General features: G+C 38.2%; 1 protein-coding gene across 3 annotated transcripts in view; it reads right to left on the reverse strand.

Annotated features, from left to right (window-relative positions):
- GRIA3 (glutamate ionotropic receptor AMPA type subunit 3) overlaps positions 1-12,329 on the reverse strand; it is a 460,874-nt gene that overhangs the window by 80,976 nt on the left and 367,569 nt on the right. For all 3 annotated transcript variants that reach the window (XM_007524278.2, XM_060182793.1, XM_007524279.2), the window contains exons 8-10: positions 11,795-11,899; positions 10,891-10,998; positions 8,940-9,146 (exon numbers count right to left, since the gene is read on the reverse strand). In XM_007524278.2, the coding sequence (XP_007524340.1) occupies positions 8,940-9,146; positions 10,891-10,998; positions 11,795-11,899 (420 nt within the window). The remainder of the gene's footprint in view (positions 1-8,939; positions 9,147-10,890; positions 10,999-11,794; positions 11,900-12,329) is intronic.

The following is a 12,329-nucleotide window of genomic DNA, read 5'->3' on the forward strand; positions in this document are numbered from 1 at the left end:
GATCTGACTCCCATCCCTGTATCAACCATCAGGCTCTAGTAGCCTGAGGCAGTCCTTTCCTTTGTAAATCTCTTTATGTGTTGGAGAAAGGAATGGGGGCAGAATCAAACTAGACAATGAGAATGTAATTGTTGCATGCCAGAGGACAGGACTTAAACTGCTTTATTGGCTATACTCTATAGCATATTTAGTGCCTGCAATTGTTAAGATCTGGAGGCAGGGATGAAGTCTATTTAAATCTATGCAACATCAAGCAGTGTCACAATGGGGATTTCCTCGTTCCTTTATACAGAACAGATGTCCCAGTCTGGATCTATTTTTTTACTAGGTCTCCTTGTCCCCCAAGATCTGAGAGAGTTAAAAATAAAATGAAGGCCCCTGGGACTGGGTAAAGACCTTGTGAGACTCAGTTTGGTTGGTAATATTTCTTTACTCTGTTCAGAATGGCAGGTTTCCATGCATCATTAAAGTTCCTTCCTGGAGTTCATATGCAACACTTGAAAAAGAGGGACTATTTTATCAAGCCATTAGTCCTTCTGCCAAAGCTCAGTGTATTCACCTGAGGAGTAGAAGAGAATATTTGGCATCTCTTACTATCAATAGAACCTTACTTCTCTGCCTTTTAGCTGGAAGGACAGATTGACTTTCTGTCGTTCTTAACGGAAAATGAGTTAGGATGTGACAACCTAAGAGATAATTTCTTCTACGTAGAGAATTGCCAGTGTGAATAGCATTTATAAAATTGCCACTTGTCCTGAGAGTGTGAAGGAGTCAGAGGATACCCAGAGGATGTGACCTGGAATCAACCATCCTCCAACTCCATCTCTGTCTCCATGCTCTCTGCTCTCCTCTGAGCCAGAGGTGATAACCTGGGCAATAGTTTTCCTAGCCTTCCCCAGAACAATCCCCCTCCTCCACTTTATCTTTAGCTCTAAGTACTCTCTACACTTCACATGAAATGTAGCAGCTGCCAAATGGAGTACCTTTTTCCAATTAGAACCTCAATTTACTTATAGTCCTTCTGATACTCTTTCCCCCCCAATTTTCCCATCAAATCATATTTCGTCTTAAAGGGCAGAGCTTCTCAGATTTCTATATTGAACTTTTAAATATTTCAAATCATATCAATAATTGTGTTGTCCCAGATGTCACAGATACACAGGATAGACATCTTGGATGGAAAACATTTATTATCCAGCAAGGTTGCAAGTTTCTGAAAGGCAGGTTTGGATGTTATATCTAATATAAAACCAATTTACCTATAATCCCACAAATTTAATAAACTGAGATGGTATAAACAAATGCTGGAAAGGTTGTGGGGACAAAGGAACTCTCATGCACTGCTGGTGGGAATGTAAGTTGGTTTAACCCCTATGGAGAGCAGTCTGGAGAACCCTCACAAGGCTAGTAATGGACCTTCCTTATGACCCTGCAATTCCGCTCCTAAGCATATATCCTGAGGAGTCAGACACAACCATCCAAAAAGATATGTGTATAAATGTTCATAACAGCACAATTCATAACCCAGGTGTCCAACAACAGATGACTGTCTGAGAAAGTTGTGGTATATATACACAATGGAATACTATTCAGCTATTAAGAATAAGGAATTAACCTTCTTTGACCTATTTTTATTTTAGATGGAGTTAGAAGAAAGTATGCTAAGTGAGATAAGCCAGAAAGAGAAAGAGGAGTATGGGATGATCCCACTCATAAACAGAAATTGAGAAAGAAGAACAGAAAGGGAAATGCAAAGCAGAATTTGACTGAGTTTGGAGTACTGCACCAAAGTAAAAAGCTCTGGAGGTGGGATTGGGGGTGAAGAAGGGTAGATTTTCAGCTCCACTCTAGGGGATGGGTATAGGGAAACAGACATTTGTTGTCAGGAAAGGTGTTAATATATACTGCTATTAATTTATAGTCTTATAAATCACTATTTGATCAATATGAGAAGAAAAATAGATTTAATGTCTCGAGCTTTTTAATGCATAGACTCCAGTTTGGAGTATATATTCGTTCAATCTAAGCACTGAAGGTTTCAAATTAGCAAGCTGATTGAATTTTAACATTGGGGTTAAAGTATTAATGCATTTCTAATTATAACTTTTATTTTGAAACATTAAATCACCTATAATCTTAGACTAGGGAAACCAGAAGCAACCAGTCTTGTCAGTATCTAAGATATAGTTACTTGTAAATAGCATTAAATGTCATAAATCAAGGTGAGGTATTGTATAGTACAGTAAAGCCTAACCATGGGATTTTCAAAGTAAACTAAGTTTCCAAATAACTTGGTTATAATAATAATCTATTGCCTTCTTAAAGTTTAAGAAAGTAAGGAACCTTCCTCATTGTATATAAACCTTTATTTTTCCCAGTCCTGGAGCCTCTAGGGTTTTGTTCATTTTCTTTCATGCTTCTCTTGATCCATACCATTTGATACTGCATCTGCCAATCTCAACCAAGTCAATGCTACCAGTTCCACCTCGACATGTTTCAATTTGGACTGTGTCCAGAAACCCAGGGCTGGGATGTCAACCCTCCAGCTCCAATACTCTGGTGAGACCTTTACTAGCTCATAGGAATCCTTAGTTCCATTTTGGGTGGCACACCTCCTAACAAAGCTACAGAACCTAGATATAGACCAGGGCCAATGAAACAGGGCACATGTGCATATGTACCCACAAGTTAGGGGGAAAATCTATACCTTAAAGTAAATGTGTGCAATAGTCTACAGTGACTCTATAAGTGCAACAAGCAAATAGAAAGACCAAAAAAGACACCATAAAGTACTTAATCAATAGTTTCTACTTAGACCTAGATACCCTCCATGTCTACTTCCTATTTCACTTCTCCCAATCACTCTAAGTCTAACCCTGTCAGTTAAAGTGAGGACTACAAAAGCTGGATAAGGGCAAGAGACTGGCACACAATTTTCTGAGACTGGCACAGTTTAATGATGGCCCTTTTGGTCACTACCAGGCCACCCCATTGTCTGGGGCCCTAGTCAGGGAATCATGGATTCCCACAAAGATATGATGGGCCTAGACCTCTAACAGATCCCTATCTCCACCATCATTGGTCATTTCCACTAGGAAAAATGTCACAAACCCTCTGTGGGCTTCTTCAGGGCATTGCCCTCAACGTAGAACAACAGTGTTAGAAATTGCCCCACTTTCTGAAGGTAGGCTGGGTCAACATACTCTGCCACATGAGTAAGATTGGTCCCTAAAAGAGTGCAGCCTAAAATGCTCTTAGATATGACCATGAAATGCGAGCTCAGACTGACAGGGATGCATAGGTTACACAGGCACCTGTGCTAAATATGAATAAACATGGACTCTAGGTCAGTTTGATAGGGTTTACAGTTAATAACGTTTATATACTTTTCCCATATTTGAGAGCTTCTCTCTACCCTGACCCACTTTTATAGTCCTATCCTCAACTCTGACATCATCTTCCCAGACAGTACTCTTAGCCCACCTGCATGTTAGCTGTTGTGCTCAGGCAAAAATTAGGAAAGTCGTGGGCCCCTTGGAATATACCTAAAATAGACTTCTTAGTTCTTCTAACATGAAGACCCCACATTTCATCAGCTATACTTTTACCTTTAGGTTACTGATTATTAAACACGTTATTCTGCTTTATATCTTAATGCTTTTCAGTCACCAAGGTTCAGATACTACCATGATGCCAACCTGACTTCCCTGGTCGGATGACCTCACTAATGTGTTCTGGAACCCCACTGCCCCAGAGCCTTACCACATTAAGGAAAGACAGAAACAGGTTGGGGGTATGGATCCACCTATCAACACCCATGTCCAGCAGAGAAGCAATTATAGAAGCCAAAATTTCCACCTTCTGCACCCCATAAATGTCTTTGGTTTGTACTCCCATAGGGTTAAAGAATAGGGAAACTTGCAATGGAGAGAAGGGGATAACAAACTCTGGTAGTGGGAATCCTATGTAATTTTACCCCTCCTATCCCACAATCTTGTCAATCATTATTAAATCACTAATAAAAAATTAAAAAGAAAACCGAGGTGGTGGTATAACTTAGTGAACAGAGTGCTGGCCCAGAAGTTATAAAACCCAAGTTATTGTTTAAACTCCATGAAACTGTTTGATTGTGTGACCCTGTTACAATTTCTGCTACACTTGCTGTCATTTCTGTTTTATACCAGGCCATGGTTTCCTGGGTTACCCTATGGGAAGTTCCACTGTTCAGTACTGGCTAGACTCCATTTCTTTCTGTAAAATGAATGAAAAAGTAGGGTAGAGGCTATCTAAGAGTCCTTCTAGCAGTAAAATATCACGTTTAGAAGTTCTCTTTAACACACTATTTGCGATTCATAAAACTTTTGGTCTGTAAGCCATTTGAGCTGGAGACAATGACCTCACAGTGATGCTATACACACCCAGCTAAAAGTCACAATTGCTAAAGGCAGGTGGATGGTTTCAAGTTCATAATGTTCTGAAGAGCTTATATAATGGGGCACATTGTATCCTACTGATGTTTGTTTCAAAAATAGCCTCCTTAGTGACACAACATGACCCAAACAGCAACCTCGATTTGATTTTCTTTAGAGGAAAAAAATTTAGGAATCATCTGGGGAAAAGGCTGATTGATTTTTTTATTTTTTAACAAATTTAATTCATTTTGATTCTTCCTTGAGACTATGTAGCAAGCAGATACTGAAATCTCCTTTGCAAAGCTTAATAATAATAATAATAATAATAATAATGATAATGATAATAATATTTTATTTCATGCCTCCAGGGTTATTGCCTAGACTTGGCGACAGCACTATGAATCCATTGCTCCGGGAGGCCATTTCACCCCCACTTTATTGGATAGGATAGAGAAAAATTGAGAGGGGAGGAGGAGTTAGAGAGGGAGAGAGAGAAAGATAGACACCTGTAGACATGCTTCACCACTTGTGAAGTGTCTCCCCTGCCAGTGGGGAGGCAGGGGCTCAAGTATGGATCCTTGTGCAGATCCTTGTGCTTAGTATTATGTGTGCTTAACTGCCTGCACCACCCCTGGCCCCCATCTTTCTTCAGTTTTCCTACTGTGATCTGTTTTATACATACTAAAAGCATAAGAGAAAATATATTTAAATATAAAACAGTGCCTGTGTAGTTTTCATGTTTATTAAAAAACACGTTCTCCATACTTTTACTTACTAAACACCTAGAGAAACCACCAGGGTATTTCTGTCCTTCATTTTTAGGAGCAATTTGCAAATCATAAGAGACCAGGCTGCCAGAAATGAGTGCCTGTATTTTCACTTCTCTCTATTTCTATCAATGACAGAGAAATTGAAAACTTCCCAATATTGTAGGATGAAAACTTCTAGATGAAGGTGAAAATACATTTAGCATATGAGATCATTCTCCCTAGTAGGGAGTCCTCATTCCAAGCATAGCAACATCCATTTTTGTTAGATACAGGTTTCCGAGAAAAGTGGAATCTGACAGTCCAATCAAATGTCTTGGTCTGCTGTCAGTTTCCCTGGAGTCATTTTGCATTCAAATTCCAGAAAGTGTTAGAAACTTGTTTTAGGCCAGGGGAGTGAGGGGGTCATTTCTGTAAAGCTTTTGCTGCTCATTTCTTCTGTCTTTAGCTGAAAGAAGTGGAAAGAAAAGGGGAGACTCCTCTAGGAGAATCTTTACCTCTTCAGCAATAGAGAGATGACTTCTAGATAATTAAAATAAGGGCTACTGTAATTCTCAAGCTTCCTCACTAATGCAAACTGGAAAGAGGAAAGAAATGTAGGAATTAAGCAAATGGAGTATAGAGGGTATGGCAGAGGAAAATTCAAAATCTTTCCCCTCCCCCAAAAAAACCTAAAAAAAAAAAAACATGCTCTGTGTGTCAACAGTATCAGAAATTTGCCCTGCTCTATATATCTGTGTCTAATGTCCTGCTCAATGCCAGGAGGGAAGTGAACTATTAATAGAGCTCCACAGGTTTTCTTCTGAGACATTAGAGCTCTGCCTATTGAGTCACGATGCTCAGTAGAGATCAAATCAGTTACTCTGACCCAGTAGAAATTGACACCCTAAATTCTTTGCCTTACTTCTGTGACCAAGCACCCTCCCCAACCACCCTTGAATGGCTATGGTACCAAGGCCCTTTATAGTACATCCAAGCTATCTTTTAGGATGAGATGGATCTGAAATAATACTTGCTGTTGGGCAGTGTATTGTAATAGTTAAAGACAGGGGACTTCACAAAGACTTGAGTTCAAATCATGGTGTCACTATAAATACTTTAGTATCAGCTTGGGGCTTCATTCTCTAATCCTCAAATTGTCATTTGGAAACTCTCTTGCTTGTATGTTATAAGGATTAAGTTACATGATGCCTGCAAAAGCTTTAGCATAGTATCTTCTAACCAGTAAGTACTCAACAAATAGGAACTAATTATAATGTTGCAAAAAATAGCTTCCCATCATGAAAAAATATAATGAATTTTAGTTATCAGTGTATTCTAATGCATCCTTTAAAGCAAAATATGATGATCTATTATGTCCCAGTTATTGTTAAGTGCAGTTATTGTGAGGGAGACCGGGCTGGTGAGAGTATAATGTTGAGGGGCAGCCAGGAAAATGACAACTTGGTTGCCAAATGGTAAAGAAGGCAGAGTGGGGTTAAGCTGGTTGTCATGGTCCTCAGAAAGTATGACAAGTGTTCTGCTCCATTTTCAGGCCTCTCTCCAAGATTAGAAATTCTCATTTTTCTCATGATTGGGCCCACTTGAATATCCATTACAACCCATCTCTGCCCTAGTTCTCAGTGGTAACCTTGACCAATCTTGACATGCACTACTTAATTCCAGTCCTAGAACTTAGGGCTAAGGTTCAAATTGCCATAATGTTTGTCTGACTGGAGTATGATATCCTAGTTTTGATACTTGAGACCCAGTCTCATTTTAAATCCAAGTTCCCTTTCTGAATCCTTATTTTTAGAGATGAGTTTCTGTCTTTGTACTTGTTCCTGAGGACTTGTTCCAGAAACTTGTTTAGTGACCCTAGTACCACCTACAACTGGATAGTTATACCTTATTCTTGTAGATTCTCATTTCAAGCACTAGTCTTTATCCTGAACCTGAAGTCCAGTTGGTAACTTCAATACTTGCCTCTTTCCAGTTTCTAGTATCTCTACCCCTTATATTCTTCTGTTTTCCCCTACTCAGCTATGTAGACATGTACCAGCCATTGCCAGTAATCATTGTTGCTAAATCAAACTATTGTATTTACTGTTGAATGTAAAACATTAATTCCCCAATAAAGAAATAAAAAAAAATTGTGCCACTACCACCACCTTCACTAGGATGAGTGTTCACCCATTGGAAAGGTATTATGCTAAGTTCTTATTTTCTCAAACCTCACTGGGCAACCCAAGGCCTGATATTCCCAAATATAGTCACACCAGTTAAATGTTTGGCAAATAAATGGTGAGAATCTGAATGAAGACAATCAGTAAGGTAGTGTATCTGAAATTTAGAGACAGATAAGTAGGATTAATAGGAAATGCTGACTGACTAGATATTAGGGGAGTAATGTAGAAAGGTGACCATGCTGCTTAGGCAGTTACTTAGGCAACTAGGTAGGTGGTGATTCTGCTGCCAACGCCAGGAAACAGAATTTCAGAGTTGCCAAAATAAAGTCACCCAAGTTTACTTTCCTTTTAGTGAAAAGCTCCTGTTTCCCAAAGGATACTTTGGACATTCTACCTTACACAATTCAGCTGTGGAAGAAAATGTTTTTTCTTACCATGTGAAAACTATATAATTGTGCATGTTTTACACTCAAAAATTAAATCTAATCTTTGTTAATTAGAAAGAATGAAAGTTTAACAGATCCTCTGTCAACATGATTTCATTCAACACTGTTTTATTATAACACTGCTGAGGTTGAAATGTTCATTTCTGGTTGGGCCAATATCTGTGTAAAGTTTGCTTGTCCTCCCCATGTCTGAGAGAGTTTTTAGTTGGGTGGCTCAAGTTTTCTCCCACAGATTAAAGAAGTGTAGGGGAAATTCACTGATGTGCTGCCACAATTATCCTAACCTGAGTGTGTGTGTGTGTGTGTGCATGCGTGTGTGTGTGCGTGTGTGTGTGTGTGCATGCGTGTGTGTGTGCGTGTGTGTATGTGAATATGTGCATGCTGCTATGGAAGGATTTCCAGTCCAGGTTTGGTTCCTTCCTTGTGCTTTGATCCAGGAGCATCTCAGGCACACCAACACCCTGAACTAGAATAAGAGAACTAGAAATACAAATGACTGTTTCATGTTGAAAAGTATTTTGGTGGTTTGGATCATATTTATTTAGTTATATTTTTATGAGAGGATCAAGATCAGAGCATCTTGATAAGCTTTTTAATTTATTTATTCCCTTTTGTTGCCCTTGTTGTTTTATTGTTGTAGTTATTATTGTTGTTGTCGTTATTGGATAGGACAGAGAGAAATGGGGAGAGGAGGGGAAGACAGAGAGGAGGAGAGAAAGATAGACACCTGCAGACCTGCTTCACTGCCTGTGAAGCGACTCCCCTGCAGGTGGGGAGCCGGGGTTCGAACCGGGATCCTTATGCCGGTCCTTGTGCTTTGCGCCACCTGCGCTTATCCCACTGCGCTACAGCCCGACTCCCCATCTTGATAAGTTTTAGCATATGCAGGGCCAGGGATTAAATCTGAGGTCTCTTACATACACATACTTTACCACTGACCTATCCCCCCAACCCTGTTTTGAGTCTTTATTTAGAATTTCATTGATGATTTTGTGACCAGAAATATGTAACAGGAACTTAATTCTTGTTTATATCAATTATTCTATAGTAAAATATATTGTTTTGCATAGAGTTGTATTTTGTAAGAGTCTACTGATGACATTAAGTACAGACTTATTGTGAATGTAAATAGAGTTGAAAACTTACCCCATAGACAAGTTCTCCAACCATGCCATTCCATATTTTAGTCTCTGGATCCCTTGCACCATATTTACCATCACCAACAATGGATAATTTGTATTTGATCCTTACATGTTTGGCAATTTCATAGGCTAAATCTACACAATAGCCTTCATATCGCTCATTTCCTTCTAGTTGCTCATGGTTCTTTTTATACATTACGTATGGTGATTCCTTTGGGACCAGAAAGATCAAAAGATTAGTCCTATACATTTTTAAGAGGTGGTAAATGTAATAGTGAACTTTGCCTTCTTTGTTTCTATTGAAATTTGCTGTGTGAGAAAAGCCTTCAAATTTTCTTTTCTCAATAAGTAAAAAAACCTCAATTGACTATTCACTAAGTTACCTGTTCCTTAGAGTCCTTAACTGATGATTTAAAGAAGAAGGATTTAAGTTCTTTTTGAGAGTTTAGCAAAAAGATCCATTTTCATCTGTACAGTCTTTGATATAGTCAAATTGAGCAGAAGTATTTCCCTTAGTTACATGATAAGCCTTTGATTTCTCTTGATTTTCAAAGTAGAAACCACAGTAAGTCAGACAAGCCCTGGGGAAACACTGTGATTTTTGTGAGAAGAGGGTCTGTGGCTTATTTGTCTTTACATCCTCAAGGTCTGGTAAAACATTCAAGACAAAATAAGTGTGTGTATTTAAATTCACAGTAATCTTCAGTTGAATCTCCATTTAATTAATTACAATTTCAGACCTAAAAGTTGTATTCAATTTTTTTAATTGAGGTAACACTGGTTTCTAAGACAATACATTTTAGTAGTACAATTTCATATCTTTTCAAAGTATTTGCTAACACATTACCCATGAGGGGCCATTACTCCTTCCCTGTAGTTCACTGGACACCCCCTTCCAACCCCTTCTCCTATCAACACCTCACTTTCGAACATTCCCCTTTGGTAACTTCAGTGCTATGTCATAATCTAGGTTTGAACTTCATTCACTAAAAACAAAACAATTACTTAAACAAGTTAAAACTAAATGAGAATACTATCATATATATATCTACATATTCTTTACTTCTCTCCCCCTCTCCCCTATTTGTTACCACCAGGGCTTCATTTCTCTGGGCCAACTTAAAAATTTTTAATATAGAGAGACAGTAAGAGAACATTGAAATGCCCTCAAATGCAGTGAGGACAGGGTTTGAACCTGTGTTATGCGCATGACAATGCAAGTGCACTATCCAAGCGAACTATTTTGTTGGATCACTATGTTACATTTCAATAATGCTTTTTAATTTTTCAGTAAAGCTTAACATAATGAATATTTCCTTGAAATAATATTATGACACAAGGAGGAGGTTATTAGTATATTCATTCCAGAAATTAAAAACACAGCACAACCTGATACTCAGGTTGTAACTTTTCATGGCTAAACACAAGTTAGTGGTAGACTTAATATTAGAACCCTAATATACTCTTCTTACATGCTATTTTATTGCCCTGGCAATGAAGAATTAGCTTTAAGGGCCAGGTGGTGGCACAACTAGTAAAGTGCACATGTTATCACACAAAAGGACCCAGATTTAAGTCCCTGGTCCCCACTTGCAGGGGAAAGATTCATGAGTAGTGGAACAGGTTGCAAGTGTCTCTCTTTCTCTTTCCCTCATCTCTCTATAGTTCTGTCTATATCATAATATAATAAATACATTTTAAAAATTAAAACATTATATTTAAAGTCCAGATGAAGCACCATTTAGTTCTGTTGGAAGTGAGGTTAAAGAGACTAAGTATACCTGAAACTGCTTAAATTTCTGTATTTTCCTATTTAAAATGACATTATGTTCATCATCATGACAAGATACTTTGATAGGGAACCAAGCTTATCTTTTGGAAACTTTTGCTGCTAGAACTTGAGGCTGAATGTTTTTTCAGAAAATGGAAATCTTTTACAGAAAGTCCAAGCTTACCAGAATGGTAGTCACCACTATGGTCCGGTTCTCTGCAGATGCACTGTCATTGCTGATTTGCTGATCTGAGTAAGGCACAAACCTTTCATACTCATTCCAGTAGCCAGCCTAGAAAGAGTAGACATGTGACCTAATTGTCCATAATCTACTCAAAAAGTAGAGGTAAAACTCAGGTATGGTTGTAGAAGAATACTTTGTATTAGTCATTTGACCTCTTGTCTCCTGTTTTGCCATCCTTAAATAGGACCTCAACACTAACAGACAGAGAAATACTTTTCCTTTGTCCTGGAATTTTCCTTCCCATTTCATTTTCACACACACACACACACACACACACACACACACACACACACACACACACACACACACACACACACTCATGTCTATTAATTTTATTAGTGACTTCGTACTGATTTACAAAATTATAAGAGAACAGGAGTGTAATTCTGCTCCTTTTCCACGACCAGAGTTCTGTATCCCCATTTCCTACATTGGAAACTATAGTAGTTCTCCCAAGGTTGCAGATATAGGTTGACTATTATTTCTATAACTGTCTATATTTATATATATATTTGCCGATTTTTTCTATGGTCCTGCCTTTTCTTCTTTTCAAAGTCACACCTACCCCTATTACTACTTCTGAAGGTCCTTCCTTTTTTCCTCTTCTCTCTCCAGGTCCTAATGGAATTAGAATTCAGAACCCCCTTGTCATCTTCCCCTATCATTTCTCCCCCTCTGGGAGTATGGAACAAAATTCCTTATAGGGTGCAGAATGTGGGAGTTCTATCTTCTATAATTGTTTCTCCAATGGACATGGGCATTAACAGGTTGATCTATACCCCCAACCTTAACTGATATTTTTTAAAATAAAGTTTTACTTTAGTTATCTGTTTGACCTACTTACTTTTCGAGAGCCACTGACTTTCATTTCATACACATCAATGGTATAATTTGTTCTTCGTCCATAAGTGTCAAATTGGATGTTTCCAGTCATTCCTTGCACTTGCACCTGGTAGAAGGGGAAAATGTAAAATTTAAAATGGAACAACAATATTGCCTTTCAGGTCTTTGATATGAGGTTTGCTGATAGGTCTTAAAATCCAGAAGAATTTTTATTTTGAGCCATAGACTACATAGATCTTCCTTTCTTCTCCAGGATTTTCCAGGAATGCATTTTACTTATGAAGCTTCAAGTGGGTTTTATAAGTAGTTATCTCCTATACATTATAGTGAAGACATTATAATTATTTTGGGAGGGTTTGAAATCTCTACTATTTCTGAAATTGCAAACAACAACAACTCCATATAACAAATATGTAAGTAAACACACAAAAGTAGCTAAACTGCCTTTAAGACTTTGAAAACTATGGGTTATTGATGGGAAAGTGAGGCACAGAACTTTGGTGATGGATGTTGTGTGGAGCTATGTACTGTAATAC

The sequence above is a fragment of the Erinaceus europaeus genome, chromosome X, assembly GCF_950295315.1.
Source record: "Erinaceus europaeus chromosome X, mEriEur2.1, whole genome shotgun sequence".
Lineage (NCBI taxonomy): Eukaryota > Metazoa > Chordata > Mammalia > Eulipotyphla > Erinaceidae > Erinaceus > Erinaceus europaeus.